The 14,274-nt window shown below is 43.5% G+C and overlaps 1 protein-coding gene across 1 annotated transcript in view; it reads left to right on the forward strand.

The window, feature by feature from the left end:
- The first annotated feature begins 1,808 nt into the window (after positions 1-1,808).
- The window catches only part of LOC147026358 (gamma-interferon-inducible lysosomal thiol reductase-like), a 49,482-nt gene continuing 37,016 nt past the window's right edge, over positions 1,809-14,274 (forward strand). The window contains exons 1-3 of the mRNA XM_085881691.1: positions 1,809-2,040; positions 7,413-7,592; positions 14,240-14,274. The exon at positions 14,240-14,274 is cut by the window's right edge and continues 40 nt beyond it. Coding sequence (XP_085737817.1) covers positions 1,888-2,040; positions 7,413-7,592; positions 14,240-14,274 — 368 coding nt within the window. The 5' untranslated portion in view covers positions 1,809-1,887. The remainder of the gene's footprint in view (positions 2,041-7,412; positions 7,593-14,239) is intronic.

Here is a 14,274-nt window from a genome sequence, read left to right on the forward strand (position 1 = left end):
TTTAAATTTCAACCAGGTTGGACGCATGGTCTGAATCTCCGAATTTTTTGTTTGAATCTGTTCTTTTTGATTATTGTTTTGAATAAGGCTCACTTGGCTGCACCCGGATGGTTTAGAGGGTACAGGAGTAGCAGTTGAACCCCGAGTCCTATCCAGGTTCCTCCTGATGATTTCTTTGCTTTTTGCTTTTCCAGGTTCTAATGACTCCAATGCAGTACCTATTTTATTTGGTCTACCATTTGATTTGAATGTAATTTTTTTTAATCGCAAATTTGCCACCAGAAGAGTTGGCTCGCACAAAGTCCTTCTCAAATCTGCGCTGGTTAAGTATTCGATGAGTACCATCTAGTTTGAATGTATGTTGCAAACCTTTTCGATGATACCTATTGGTTCACGAAAAAAATAAGTGACCACTATATTCGTTATTGTTGTGTGTCTGTCTGTCTGTCTGTCTGTCTGTCTGTCCCGAGCATAGCTCCGTGGGTTTTGATCCGATCCTGATAAAATTTTGGTGGGAGGTTTATATCATGATCTCGTTGTGTTTTCCTGAAAATGGGCATGGTGTGCCCATTATGGGCGGAGCCATGCCCAAAAAACGTGTTGTTAGGGGTAGCAGATTTCAATTTGCATCTTCTCCTAGGGGGTTTGTCAAATCTGACAGGGGTTTCGGTATTTGGTTAGCCCAATGGCACCTGTATAGCCCCACGGAGCTCGATTTTTCATTTTCGTCCCAAGGTCAAGGTCAAAAGGTCACGAACTTAGAAAATTTCGAATTTTGACATAAAAATCATACGACCGCCCAAACTTTGAGAGCGAGGATGACAATATTTTTTATGCATAATCTTGAGGTCATTCCCCACCAAAATTCTTGAAACCATTTTGCTCTATCCCGAACACCTTGCCCATGGCGCCCCCTTCAAGTTTGTTTTTACGCTGATTTCATCAAAGTATGGATAATCCGAGGAGTGTGAAATGCCATATAGCCTATATGACGTTATATTGTTCCTGGAATGTTCCAGAGGAAGTTTTGCACCAAAGGTCATAATCCTTGACCTTTGACCTTCAAAGTTCACAAAGGTCAAATTTTCAAAGTTGTGGGAATCTAACCGGGTTATCGACCTTCTTCGACGAACTAACTCTATTAAGCTATAGCACGTATCCTGTTTCCTTATTTTAATGTCCACAACATTGTTTTGGGACCTTTAAAGGTCATGCAAAGGTCAAATTTTTAAAGTCGTTGCACGAAACCGGGTTTTCGACATTTTGCAGCTTATAACCTGTCACTCGTACCCCATCATGTGGATCATTTTTATAACTTGGTCAAGCATTATCACATTGTCTCATCCTTGACTTCTGAAATAATCTATATCGTCAAATACCGCTCGTGAACCATCGTTGTCTTCAGACTTGTTGCAGTTATATTGATCTCGATTGATCTGTCTTGATTGAAAAATTAGTAAACTTACCTACCACTCGCTGTTACTGGCTATCGACTGTGCCATTTTGCCAGGTATATAATTTTCCCAAGTTGGAATATTTTCCACATGTTTCAATGAGAACAAAATGATGAACAATATGATCGAACTCTCAACTCCACCATGTTTATATTTCTGCACATATTTTTCAGTTATTTCGTTTTCTGCGGTTCTTCATTCATTTCTAGGCTTTGTCTATTTATTATCATGAGGTATTCCCTTGAAGCATAATTTATTTATTTAAACAAACACCATGACAAGTCCTCGAAGCAAAACTGTCAATCTCTTTTCACTAAGAAGAACAACAGCACCAACAACAACATCAACACCACCACCAACAACACCACCAACACTTGCCACTTCCTTGTTTCGCTCGGTGTGAGTTTCCCTGTTCTCTTCTGACAGTCGTGCAATGCTGTTTCACAATATGTCGAGCTCCCGGCTCGTTGTGAGCGCTCTTCTCGTACTGTGCCTCTATTCCGTACACACCGTGAGCATTAAGAAGAATGCAACTTTGCGAGCGAACTACGAATGCAGGAAGGTGCAGCGTACGAAAACGTGCTCGGTACGTACTGGGCTACAGCGGAAACAATTGGAGGATTTTGCTTTGCTGCTTCCTTTATTCCTAATTAATTATGTCCACCACCTAAGGTGGACGGAGGTTGTGTTTTCTTTAACTCCTCCAGCCCTCTTTGTGTGTCTGTCTGTCTGTCTGTCTGTTTGTCTGTCTGTCTGTGAGCAGGATAGTTCAAAAAGTTTTGCAGTTTCAGAGGAAAATTGTTGGAGAGGTCGATTACATTTTGGTGAGGATCCAGATCTGGATAAAAGTTTAAAAAAAATTATTGAAGTGATTCACCATTCAGAGATAGGACCAAAAATGATATACAGTACAGTGTGATGTTTCATAAACTTGTGAATGGATTCAGACGAAACTTCATGGATAAGTTGTGACAAGGGAAAAATTATTCGACTTTGATGACTGCGAATATGCATACAAGTTAAAAAAAATTGTATATAAGCAATTCATCACCATTGAGAGCACCAAAAACAATATAGAGCATGGATTTCAAAACGTTGTTCGTGAGATATATACATACATATTTTATGTTATGATGAAAATAGGTAGATGAGTTGGTTAGGTGACAAGATCAAGCCGATTATAGTTTGGTGCAGGTCTGGATAGTGGGATACAAAACGTAAACTGTTCAGCCTGGCGGAGGTATGCACTCTACCGAGTGCTGTTCTCGTCCTTGCTGTTGTTGTTCTTCCTTGTTTTAGATTTCAATGTTGTTCTCCCTTTGGCCATTGCTAGTGTATCACACACATACTAACTTTAACCATCGCTTTAAGATGGTTCAAATTGTTAACCTGAACTTTTGATTGATATCATAAGTGAGCTTGTTGAATGTATGCCACCAAGATGGTACTTGTATTGCTTTAAAAGGTATTCTCCAGTTCTGGGCAGACATTGGTCCGATGGGCACGTTCCTGGAGACTAGCTCCGTACATACCAAGGCAGCTGGAGGGGATGGGGCTGGTACCCAGGGGCGGAATCTTCCGACAGTGGACGGGGTGGGTTGCGAGCCGTCATACAAGGTGGGGCTGAACATTGCTGTGGTACAGGTCATGATGGGATGCTGATCTGTCAGCGTTGTCCAAGCCTTACCTGGCAGCAGCGGGTTGCGTAAGGATGCAACTGCTATTGCGGCTCATCGCTTCGCTTTCCAGTACCAGCAAACCGTCCCGACGTGCAAACCATTCTTGGGGAGGGGGAGCCCTCCATTGTAGTGGGCACCCAGACAATCTTTTAGATCTCTTGACGCTCACTGCTGGGTAAATACTGACCCTCTTGCGACGGCCAGATCTGTCACCGTTGGAGGGTCGCCCCATGGACGATTGCAAACCACGTGGAGAAGACCTGTGGGTGGTTGCGGGGTCATTGGAAATCGGGGCGCGGTGTACAAAGCCACACTCAGGTTCCAAAGCTTCTGCACAGCCTCTAGGAAATCTTCACCCAGGGGAGGGTGAAATAGAGAACCTAGGAGGGGAGGGGCCCGGGCCCACTTTGGACTGAGTGAGACCAGGGATGGGCCCAATGCCACCATACGGTGGCACGTTTTTTTTGTATGCAATATCGAGTCTCGTATAAGAGCTAACATACAGAACGTATAACAAAGAGAGCAGAAGGCAAGGGAGGCAGGAGAGGGAAGCAAAAAAACAGTGGGAAACAGACATTAGGAGATCTGCGGAAAAGAGAGGGATGGGGCGTTGCAATATACGCATTGCAATGTACCCAACGATTCGTAGCTATGATGAACAGGCATTCGATAATACGAGTGAGGAACGTGAAAAAAAAAACAACCTTTATTATTCAGACATCGTTGCAGCCTGTTCCAAGTTAAGGCATGGTTGAGCATGCCAAAAACCATGGTGGCTTCATACCCCAGCGAGGTAACCCAGGATATGTCTTTAAGACCCCAGAGAGCAAGGGGGCCGAGGATACATCTCATAAAGGATATTATTAAATAAGGTGGTTAATTATCTTCAAAAGGGGAATTTTAATTAACCCAAACACCAAATTTTTACTTCCGTACTTCCTTGGAGTTCCCTTAGTATGCCTGCAAAGTTTCAGGCTGCTAGGTTTCAAGGTTGTGGAGGAGACACAGACACTGACACTTATTAGTATAGATTGTATGTACAGTATTGCATTAATCATTGCATATTAAATTATATGTCATAAACTAATTGGAATTATATACTGTATAGTACTTCTTCCTCTTTCGGCTTGCTCCCGTTAGGGGTCGCCACAGCGGACCAACTGTCTCCATTTCGCTCTATCCTCCACATCTTCCATTGACACTCCAACCACCCGCATGTCCGCCCTCACTGCATCCATGAACCTCTTATTTGGCCTTCCTCTTCTCCTCCTGCCTGGCGGCGCCATCTTCAACATCCTTCTCCCGATATGCTCCGTTTCCCTCCTGTGCACATGTCCAAACCATCTCAATCTCGCCTCTCTCACTTTGTTTCCAAACCGTCCTACCTGCGCTGTCCCTCTAATACACTCATTTCTTATCCTATCCATCCTCGTCACTCCCAACGAGAATCGCAGCATCTTTAACTCTGCCACCTCCAGCTCTGCTTCCTGTCTTTTTGTTAGCGCCACCGTCTCCAAACCATACAACATAGCTGGTCTCACTACCGTCTTGTATACTTTCCCCTTCACTCTTGCAGCTACCCTTCTGTCACAAATCACTCCTGCAACTCTTCTCCACCCACTCCATCCTGCCTGCACTCTCTTTTTCACTTCTCTCCCACACTCTCCGTTACTTTGGACAGTTGATCCCAAGTATTTAAACCAATCCACCTTCCCCACCTCAACTCCTTGCAACTGCACCATACCACCACCCTCCCTCTCATTTACGCACATGTACTCCGTCTTACTCCTACTGACTAACATTCCCCTTCTCTCCAGTGCGTACCTCCACCTCTCAAGGCTCGATTCAGCCTGCTCCCTACTCTCCCTACAGATCATGATGTCATCCGCGAACATCATGGTCCATGGAGACTCCAGTCTGATCTCGTCCGTCAACCTGTCCATCACCATTGCAAACAGGAAAGGGCTCAGAGTGGATCCTTGGTGCAATCCCACTTTAACCTTAAACTGGTCTGTCATTCCTACTGCACACCTCACCGCTGTCACACTGTCCTCATACATATCCTGCACGATCCTCACATACTTCTCCAACACTCCCGACTTCCTCATACAATACCACAACTCCTCTCTTGGCACCCTATCATAAGCTTTCTCTAAATCCACAAACACACAATGTAACTCCTTCTGGCCTTCCCTATACTTCTCCATCAACATTCTCAAAACAAACATCGCATCAGTGGTGCTCTTTCCTGGCATAAACCCATATTGCTGCTCACAGATCATCACCTCTCCTCTCAACCGAGCTTCCACTACTCTTTCCCACAACTTAATGGTGTGGCTTAACAACTTTATCCCTCTGTAATTTCCACAGCTCTGCACATCACCCTTATTCTTGAAAATCGGAACCAGCACACTTAATCTCCACTCCTCCGGCATCCTGTCACTTTCCAAGACTTTATTAAACAATCTGGTTAACAACCCCACTGCCATCTCTCTTAAGCACTTCCATGCCTCCACTGGTATACCATCTGGGCCAACCGCCTTTCCACTTTTCATCTTCTTCATAGCAGTCCTCACTTCATCCTTACTGATCCACCCCACTTCCAGATTCACTATCTCCACCTCTTCCAACCTTCTCTCTCTCTCATTTTCTTCATTCATCAGCTCCTCAAAGTACTCCATCCACCTTCTCAACACACTCTCCTCGCTCGTCAGCACATTCCCATTTGCGTCCTTTATCACCCTAACCTGCAGCACATCCTTCCCAGCTCGGTCCCTCTGTCTTGCCAATCGGTATAAATCCTTTTCCCCTTCTTTTGTATCCAACTTCTCATACAGCTCGTCATATGCCTTTTCCTTGGCCTTAGCCACCTCTCTTTTTGCTTTTCGACGCCACTCCTTGTACTCCTGCCGACTTTCTTCATCTCTCTGACTATCCCACTTCCTTTTCGCCAACCCCTTCTTCCTTATACTTTCCTGTACTTCCTCATTCCACCACCAAGTCTCCTTATCTTCCTTCCTCTGTCCAGATGTCACACCAAGTACCTTCCTAGCTATCTCCCTCACAACTTCTGCTGTCGTTGCCCAATCATCGCACCCATCTTTACCACCATCCAACGCCTGTCTCACCTCCTCCCTAAATTTCACGCAAGTCTTCCTCCATCAGCTTCCACCATCTGGTCCTTGGTTCAGCCCTCACTCTCTTCCTCAACCTCACCTCTAAAGTCATCCTACAGACCACCAATCGATGCTGTCGAGCTACACTCTCCCCTGCCACAACCTTACAGTCACTAATCTCTTTCAGGTTGAATCTCCTACTTAAGATGTAATCCACCTGTGTGCACTTTCCTCCACTCTTGTATGTCACCCTGTGTTCCTCCTTCTTCTTGAAATACGTATTTACCACTGCCATTTCCATTCTTTTTGCAAACTCTACCACCATTTGCCCTTCCACATTTCTCTTGTTGAGACCGTACCTCCCCATCACCTCCTCATCCTCTTTATTCCCTTCCCCAACATGTCCATTGAAATCTGCTCCAATCACCACTCTTTCATCCTTGGATACACTCTCCACCACTTCATCTAACTCACTCCAGAAATCTTCTTTATATTCCATCTCACACCCCATATGTGGGGCATATGCACTGATGACATTCATCATCACCCCTTCAATTTCCAACTTCACACTCATCACTCGGTCAGACACCCTCCTCACCTCCAATACCCTCTTGACATGATCTTCCTTCAGGATTATCCCGACACCATTTCTCCTCCCATCCACACCATGGTAGAACAGTTTGAAACCACCTCCAATGCTCCTCGCCTTACTCCCCATCCACTTGGTCTCTTGTACACACAGTATGTCCACCTTTCTTCTCTCCATCATATCAGCCAACTCTCGCCCTTTGCCAGTCATCGTCCCAACATTCAGAGTTCCAACTCTCACCTCCACACTTCTACCCTTCCCCCTCTCCCACTGCCTCCGGACTCGCCTTCCCAGTCTCCTTCTCCTCCTTCGCCCAGCCGTAGCACAATTTCCACTGGTACCCTGCTGACCACTGGTACCGGTGGCGGTCGTTGGTAACCCGGGCCTCGACCGATCCGGTATGGAAATTCGTTTTGTTGTCCGCATAATATACTGTATAGTACCTGGCTCTCTTTTTCTAAACTCTAAATTCCTTTCACACAAGGTGCGATAACTCTGCTTGAAAAATTTATAAAGATTAAGATGATACCCCTTCATTGTATCAGGGATTTTTTCCCCCCTCATTGTTTCCTAGACGAAAGTCTGCTGTGAGCAGTCAGCTCGAGTGCAGGAGGTGAAGAAAGTCAATGTGGACTTGTATATGGAGTCTTTGTGTCCATACTGCCGCATGTTCATGGCCTACCAGCTGTTTCCCACCTGGCTTCTGGTTGATGATATCATGAATGTCACTCTTATTCCATATGGCAATGCAAAGGTCAGTTGATATTTTGACAACTTTTATATTATCTGTGATATATTCAAGCCTCTTTTAGCCATATCCAGTAATTAAAAGGATGGTTTTTACATGCAAGGATTTTTTCCAAAGGCACAGGTCACATGCTGACTGGTGGCAGAATGATTTTGTTAGTTTTAACCAAGTGCTTTATTGACTTTTTAATGGTGATATCAGAACATACAATTGGGAACGGAACGACAAACCAGCTGGCAAGAAGAAAATGGGAGCAGCAAAAAAAAAACAGGGAACGCTTCTTTGACAATCCCTTCGCCTACACCAAAAAGTTGTTCCAACCTCCTAAATCTGGGTCACTAAGCACATATCAGGCTGTTCTTGAGGAGCACCTTGTGAACACATATTCAGATAATTGCAGGAGTGAGGAATTGTCAGACATATCTGGTATAGAATGGGCTGAGAAACCAACAACCCAGTTTAAAGTGTTACCTCCAACCTTGCATGAACTGCAGCAAATTGTAAAGAAAGCTCGTAACAAGTCTGCCCCAGGACCGAATAGTGTCTCTTATCGGGTATATAAGCGGTGTCCAGTCATATTTTCCCAACTTCATAAGCTCGTACATCATGAATGGCAAACCACAAAGGGAATATACATCCCTAAAAGATACCAGTCAAAGCAGTTTGGCCAATTTTGACCAATATCCCTCCTTAATGTAGAAGGCAAGATATTTTTCACAGTACACGCAAAAAGGATAAAATTACTTCATCTCAAACAAATATATTCAAACTGAGATACAGAAAGGAGGGATTCTTGGAATACCAGGTTGTGTGGAGCACATGGCAATGATTTGGGAGGCTATCCAGGATGCCAAGCAAAGACGAAAACGTTTGCATGTCACATGGTTAGACCTGGTGAATGCTTATGGTGCAACACCTCATCGACTCATGTGGAAGGCATGAAGGTTACACCATGTACCACAGTCGATTATTCAACTTGTACAAACATATTTTGAGAAGTTCAGAACGTGTTTCTCGACTACTTCCTACACAACAAAACTTGTCGAGTTACAGGTTGGTGTTGTGATGGGTTGAAATTTCACCTGTCCTTTTCATCCTGGCTATGCAACTCATCCTGGACGGAGTATGGCGGGAAATACCTGTGACAGCACAACTCAGGAATGGTATTCTTCCACCTTCATTGAGAGCATTCGTGGACGAAAATAAATCCTTACTAATGCCTCGAAGGAAATGCAAGACAATTTGGACAAGCCATAAGTGCTTACAATGTGGTGTCAAATGAATTTCAAAGCATCAAAATTGAGTTCAGTCTCAATCAATCATTTGAGAGACATGTTGTGATGTGATATTTTTTTTAAAGTAGCAGGTCATAAAATTCCAACACGACTTGAAGAGCCCATTAAGAGCCTTGGACGATGCTATGACAATTCTCTGAAGGACACATTTACCTGTAAGACGATTGTGCAAGAAGCTCTTCGTAATCTAGCTCTAATAGACAAGACACGGTTGCAAAGCATATTCAAAGTATGGATACTACAATTTATGTTGATCCCCAACTTGTTGTGGCCACTTCAAATGTATGGGTTCACCTTGTCAACTGTTGACAGCCTTGAGAAGAAGTTTAATCAACACATGCGAAAATGGCTTGGTCTTCCTCCCGGATTAGCAACACATGCATTGTACTTCAATAAGGCAATGTTAGTACTCTCAATAAAATCCTTGACAGAGGAATTTAAGGTGGCTAAATGTAGACAGCTCCTTTCTCTCAAAAGTTCTAGGGATTAATTCATCCATAAAGCACAACCAAGAATATGAACCGGCTATAAATGGAGTGCCCACAAAGCAGTCAAAAGCAGTCAAAACTCCCTGAAGGTATGAGATTTATTGGTACTGTTCAAGCTGATCGGAAAGGTCTGGCACTGACAGAGTCTACGTGTGTTTGGTGGTCAAAAGCAAGCAACCGTCAAAAAGTGAACTTGACACTTGAGGAAGTTCGTAAAGAAGAAAATTACAAATGGCTCTATAAGGCTGTCCAATTGAGTCAGTAAGGGCAGTGGACAACCTGGGAGGATTGCTTTCAAAGGTCCCCAACATGGAATGACTTGTGGCACGTGGCACCTCTGCGAATTAGTTTCCTCATTCGGTCAATTTACAATCAACTACCCCCAGGGGCCAATCCTGTTCATTGGAAAGTAAAGGATTACGCTCAATGTAAACTTTGTGGCAACTATGAAACATTGGAGCATACGTTGTCTGCATGTAAGTTTGCCCGAGCAAAAGGGCGTTACACTTGGAGGCACAATCGGGTATTCAAATGTATCGCAATAACCATAGATACAGTAAAATGTACCCACAATGACAGACAGACCTATCCCAGTCAAGGAAAATGTGAATTACTGCAAATTCGTTAGAGCAGGTTTTTCAAAGGAAACGATGGAAAATCGAAGCATCCACAAAGATAAACATCATCGTACAGTGTTACGTGATGCGAATGATTGGAAAATGTGTGCCGATATACTCGGCATGAATAAATTTCCTGGGATCATCACTGAGACACGTCCAAGATCAAATATTGTCATTCAATCAGAATCGAGCACGCGTATCATAATGATCGAGTTAATGATACCATCTGAGTCTAGAATGTCGGAAGCTGGTGAAGTTAAAAGAGCTAAATATGAGTGGCTGATGACTAAGATGCACAAAGAAGGATATGCTACTGACTTCTTTAATGTGGTAATTGGAGTAAGAGGATTAGTTGGTCGGTCAGCCTATAACCTCCTAAAAAAATCTTAGCCTGACAAGTCGAGACAAGGAAAGTTTTTAAGGAGTGGTCGTTGGCTGCTGAAGAGGTATCAGCGTGGCTCTGGTTTAAGAGAGAAGACTCCGATTGGTCACCAGAAAAACACCTGACAACAAAGCTTCCTTGACTTGATTAGATTATGGCTCATTTTCAAAATAAATGGTTCTTGCCCCTCCCCGCCAAACAACAATAATGGGAAAAAGTAAGGTAAAAAGTGAAAGAGCAGTGCAGGTATAGGTCATAGCAAGAAACTCCCATCAGGAAGACATTCCTTTTTTGAGCGTGGCCCACCCCCTGAGAGTGTAAAGAAGTTAAGGACCGGAATACTCTTCGACGGGGGGGGGGGGGGCGGTGGGAAGACTTCCCATTGGTTTAGGCTCCCAATGGAGTATTGACATTTTTATTTCAATTTTCCATTTTGCAGTGCTCTTTTGTTACTTGGTGTAAAAAAATTTCGCCAAATATGTTGGACTGTAGCATTTGTCTGTCTGTCTCTCTGTCTGTCACAATTTGTGGTCACAGTTTTCCTCCCTTCTGAATTTTTTTGTGTATGTAGGGGACTGGCCAAGGACAGCAACGCTTAATTTTGGTGAAGATCCAAATCCGGATTCAGATCTGAGAATTTTATCAGTGATTCTTCACCATTGAGAGAGGGCCAAAAAAAAAATATACAACACAATATCTCAAAAGGTTATGTATGGATCCAGATGAAACTTGGGGGAGAGGTTTTGGTGTGTGACAAGGACGAATCGATTAGATTTTGGTGAAGATCCAAATGTGGATCCCAATACGTGAATTATTTAATATACAAGTGATTCTTCACCATTGAGAAATGGGGCTAAAACAATATTGCATTTTCCTTGATGTTTCCACTTCACAATATGTATATAGATATATGCACACTACATTGCCAAAAGTATGTGGAAATCTGCTCGTCCAACATCTCATTCCAAAATCATGGGCATTAATGTGGAGTTGGTCTCCCCTTTGCTACTATAACAGCCTGCACTCCTCTGAGAAGGCCTTCCACTAGATGTTGGAACATTGCTGTGGAGATTTGCTTCTATTCATCCGCAAGAGCATTAGTGAGGTCTGGCTCGCAGTTGGTGTTCCAATTCATCCCAAAGGTGTTCGATGGGGTTGAGGTCAGGGCTCTGTGCGGGCAGTCAAGTTCTTCCACACCGATCTCGACAAACCATTTATGTATGGATCTCGCATTGTGCATGGGGGCATCGTCATACTGAAACGGGAAAGGGCCTTCCCTAAACTGTTGCCACAAAGTAGGAAGCACAGAATTGTCTAGAATGTCATTGTATGCTGTAGCATTAAGATTTCCCTTCATTGGAACTTAGGGGCCTAGCCTGAATCATGAAAAACAGCCCCAGACCATTATTCCTCCTCCACAAAACTTTAGTTGGCACTCTACATTCGGGCAGGTCGCGTTCTCCTGGCATCCGCCAAACCCAGATTCATCCGTCGTACTGCCGGATGGTAAAACGTGATTCATCACTCCAGAGAACGCATTTCCACTGCTCCAGAGTCCAATGGTGGAGAGCTTTACACCACACCAGCCGACGCTTGGCATTGCGCATGGTAATCTTAGGCTTGTGTGTGGCTGCTTGGCCATAGAAACCCATTTAATGAAGCTCTCGCCAAACAGTGCTTGTGCTGTCGTTGCTTACAGAGGCAGTTTGGAACTCGGTAGTGAGTGTTGCAACCGCCGACAGACGATTTTTCCACGCTACGCGCTTCAGCACTCGGTGGTCCCATTCTGTGAACTTGTGTGGCCTACCACTTCGCGGCTGAGCTGTTGTTGCTCCAAGACGTTTCCACTTCACAATAACGGCACTTACAGTTGTCCGGTGCAGCTCTAGCAGGGCAGATATTTGACGAACTGACCTGTTGGAAAGGTGGCATCCTATGACGGTGCCAGGTTGAAAGTCACGGAGCTCTTCAGTATGGTCCATTCTACTGCCAATGTTTGTCTATGGAGATTGCATGGTTGTGTGCTTGATTTTATACACTTGCCAGCAATGGGTGTGGCTGAAATAGCCGAATCCACTAATTAGAAGGGGTGTCCACATACTTTTGGCCATGTAGTGTATATACACATACTTATATATTTACGTGGTTATTTCAATCATAATGATTTCATTTATGGCAGCCGTCGATCTTCCTCTATATTTTTTCGAAGTCCAGGAACCGAAGTACCCTCTTCCGATTGGCCCTTGGTTTGCACGATTGCGGTATTTTCCTGGAACCTAAACCCTGCGATATTGGAGGGTTTACTAGATAATCAGCAGAGGCCTTCAAGCCTTTTCTGTTCGGCCCACCAGAAAACCAAGATGGCGGCTATATCATTTTGTCTGGGTGCCACGGTGGGTGGAGTCAAGTGACTAATAAGTCACGGACGATTGCGAAGAGTAAGCCTTTCCCAGTTGGGGAGGTTTTCCCTTTGCTATCGCTTTGTGATCACAGATATCTAGTTTATTATAGTTATTATTGGCTGACAGTTTTTCTTTACAGAATGAATGAAGGGTGAATACATTTGAGAGAAAGATAAAATTTATTTGAGCAATCTGACTATGCTCTTGTGTGCATTACAGCAATTTTGGGAAAAGATTGACTCAAACATAATCAATAAACTAACTGGTATGCCACTTGGAAGAGCGCATACTTCTGCCAGGATGAAAAGTTTACGACTTGTATCCCACTGATCGGCCAGATTTGTATCGAGACTTCAACCAAAATCTAATCGGTTTGTTCTTGTCACTTACCCAACTCATCCACCAAGTTTTGTCATAACCCATCCATAACTGTTTGAGATATCATGCTATACTGTATATAGTTTTTGGCCCCATCTCTCAATGGTGAAGAATCACTTTGAAAAAATATTTTATCTGCATCTTCACCAAAATCTAATCAATTTGTCCTTGTCACACACCCAACCTGCCTCACCAAGTTTTCTCTGAATCTGTCCATAACCTTCCGAGATATCCTGCTCACAGACCAACAGCCACACAGACAAACAAGGGTGAAAACATAACCTCCATCCACCATCGGTGGTGGAGGTAATTCAATCAATCCCAAATGGAGTTAAGGCAGTTCTCAAGGGAAAAGGGGATCACACTTGCATCATAATAATGGACTAAGAGTGACCTAGTTCAGTTTGTCCTGGAGAACGAGTAAGCTTAAGGGCACATTTTGCTGATTCTGATGCACACTGATAATTATCGATTATACGTAAAGACAAATTTTATTTTCTCTTTTATAATTTTTATGTCCTTAAGAGTTCATAGAAATCCCTTGAAAGTGCTTTTGGTTTCCCATTGCAATTATTTATTTTGTTATCACGTCTCGATAAATAAATTTCCTACTGGACTCACGTTTTGCACGCCACCGTATGTACTCTTGTGTGTGTTTGTGTGTGTGCAAGATATCTCTTTAGATTATCACTGGAAATTTCAATATAAAAGCCTTAACATGATTTGACAACTCGAGACATATAAAGTGTCTTTAAGAGTTATTTTAGGAAACGCATGCATTCATTTCATACTCTTCCTTTTACCCTTACTTCCTCATATTTCTCACAGTCTTCCTCATATTTCTCACAGTCTTCCTCATATTTTCACCCACTTTCTCATACAGAGACAATCATATTCCACAATATTTATACTCTTAACTTTCGTTTCCCCAAAGTTTGGAGAGAACCTTGCAGGTTTTGCCTATATCTCCTTTTGCCTTAACATTGCTATTCCTGTTCAATTCATGGATGAGTGTCTCATGTGTGAGAATGTTATTGTTCGTGTGAGTTGTAACATAATCGAGATACGTGTGTATGCATCCTCAAAAGGAAACTCGTGGCAAGGAGGGTTGGGAGTTTACGTG

The sequence above is a fragment of the Eptatretus burgeri genome, chromosome 5 (genome assembly GCF_056783735.1).
Source record: "Eptatretus burgeri isolate ZD-2024b chromosome 5, Ebu_testis_v1, whole genome shotgun sequence".
Lineage (NCBI taxonomy): Eukaryota > Metazoa > Chordata > Myxini > Myxiniformes > Myxinidae > Eptatretus > Eptatretus burgeri.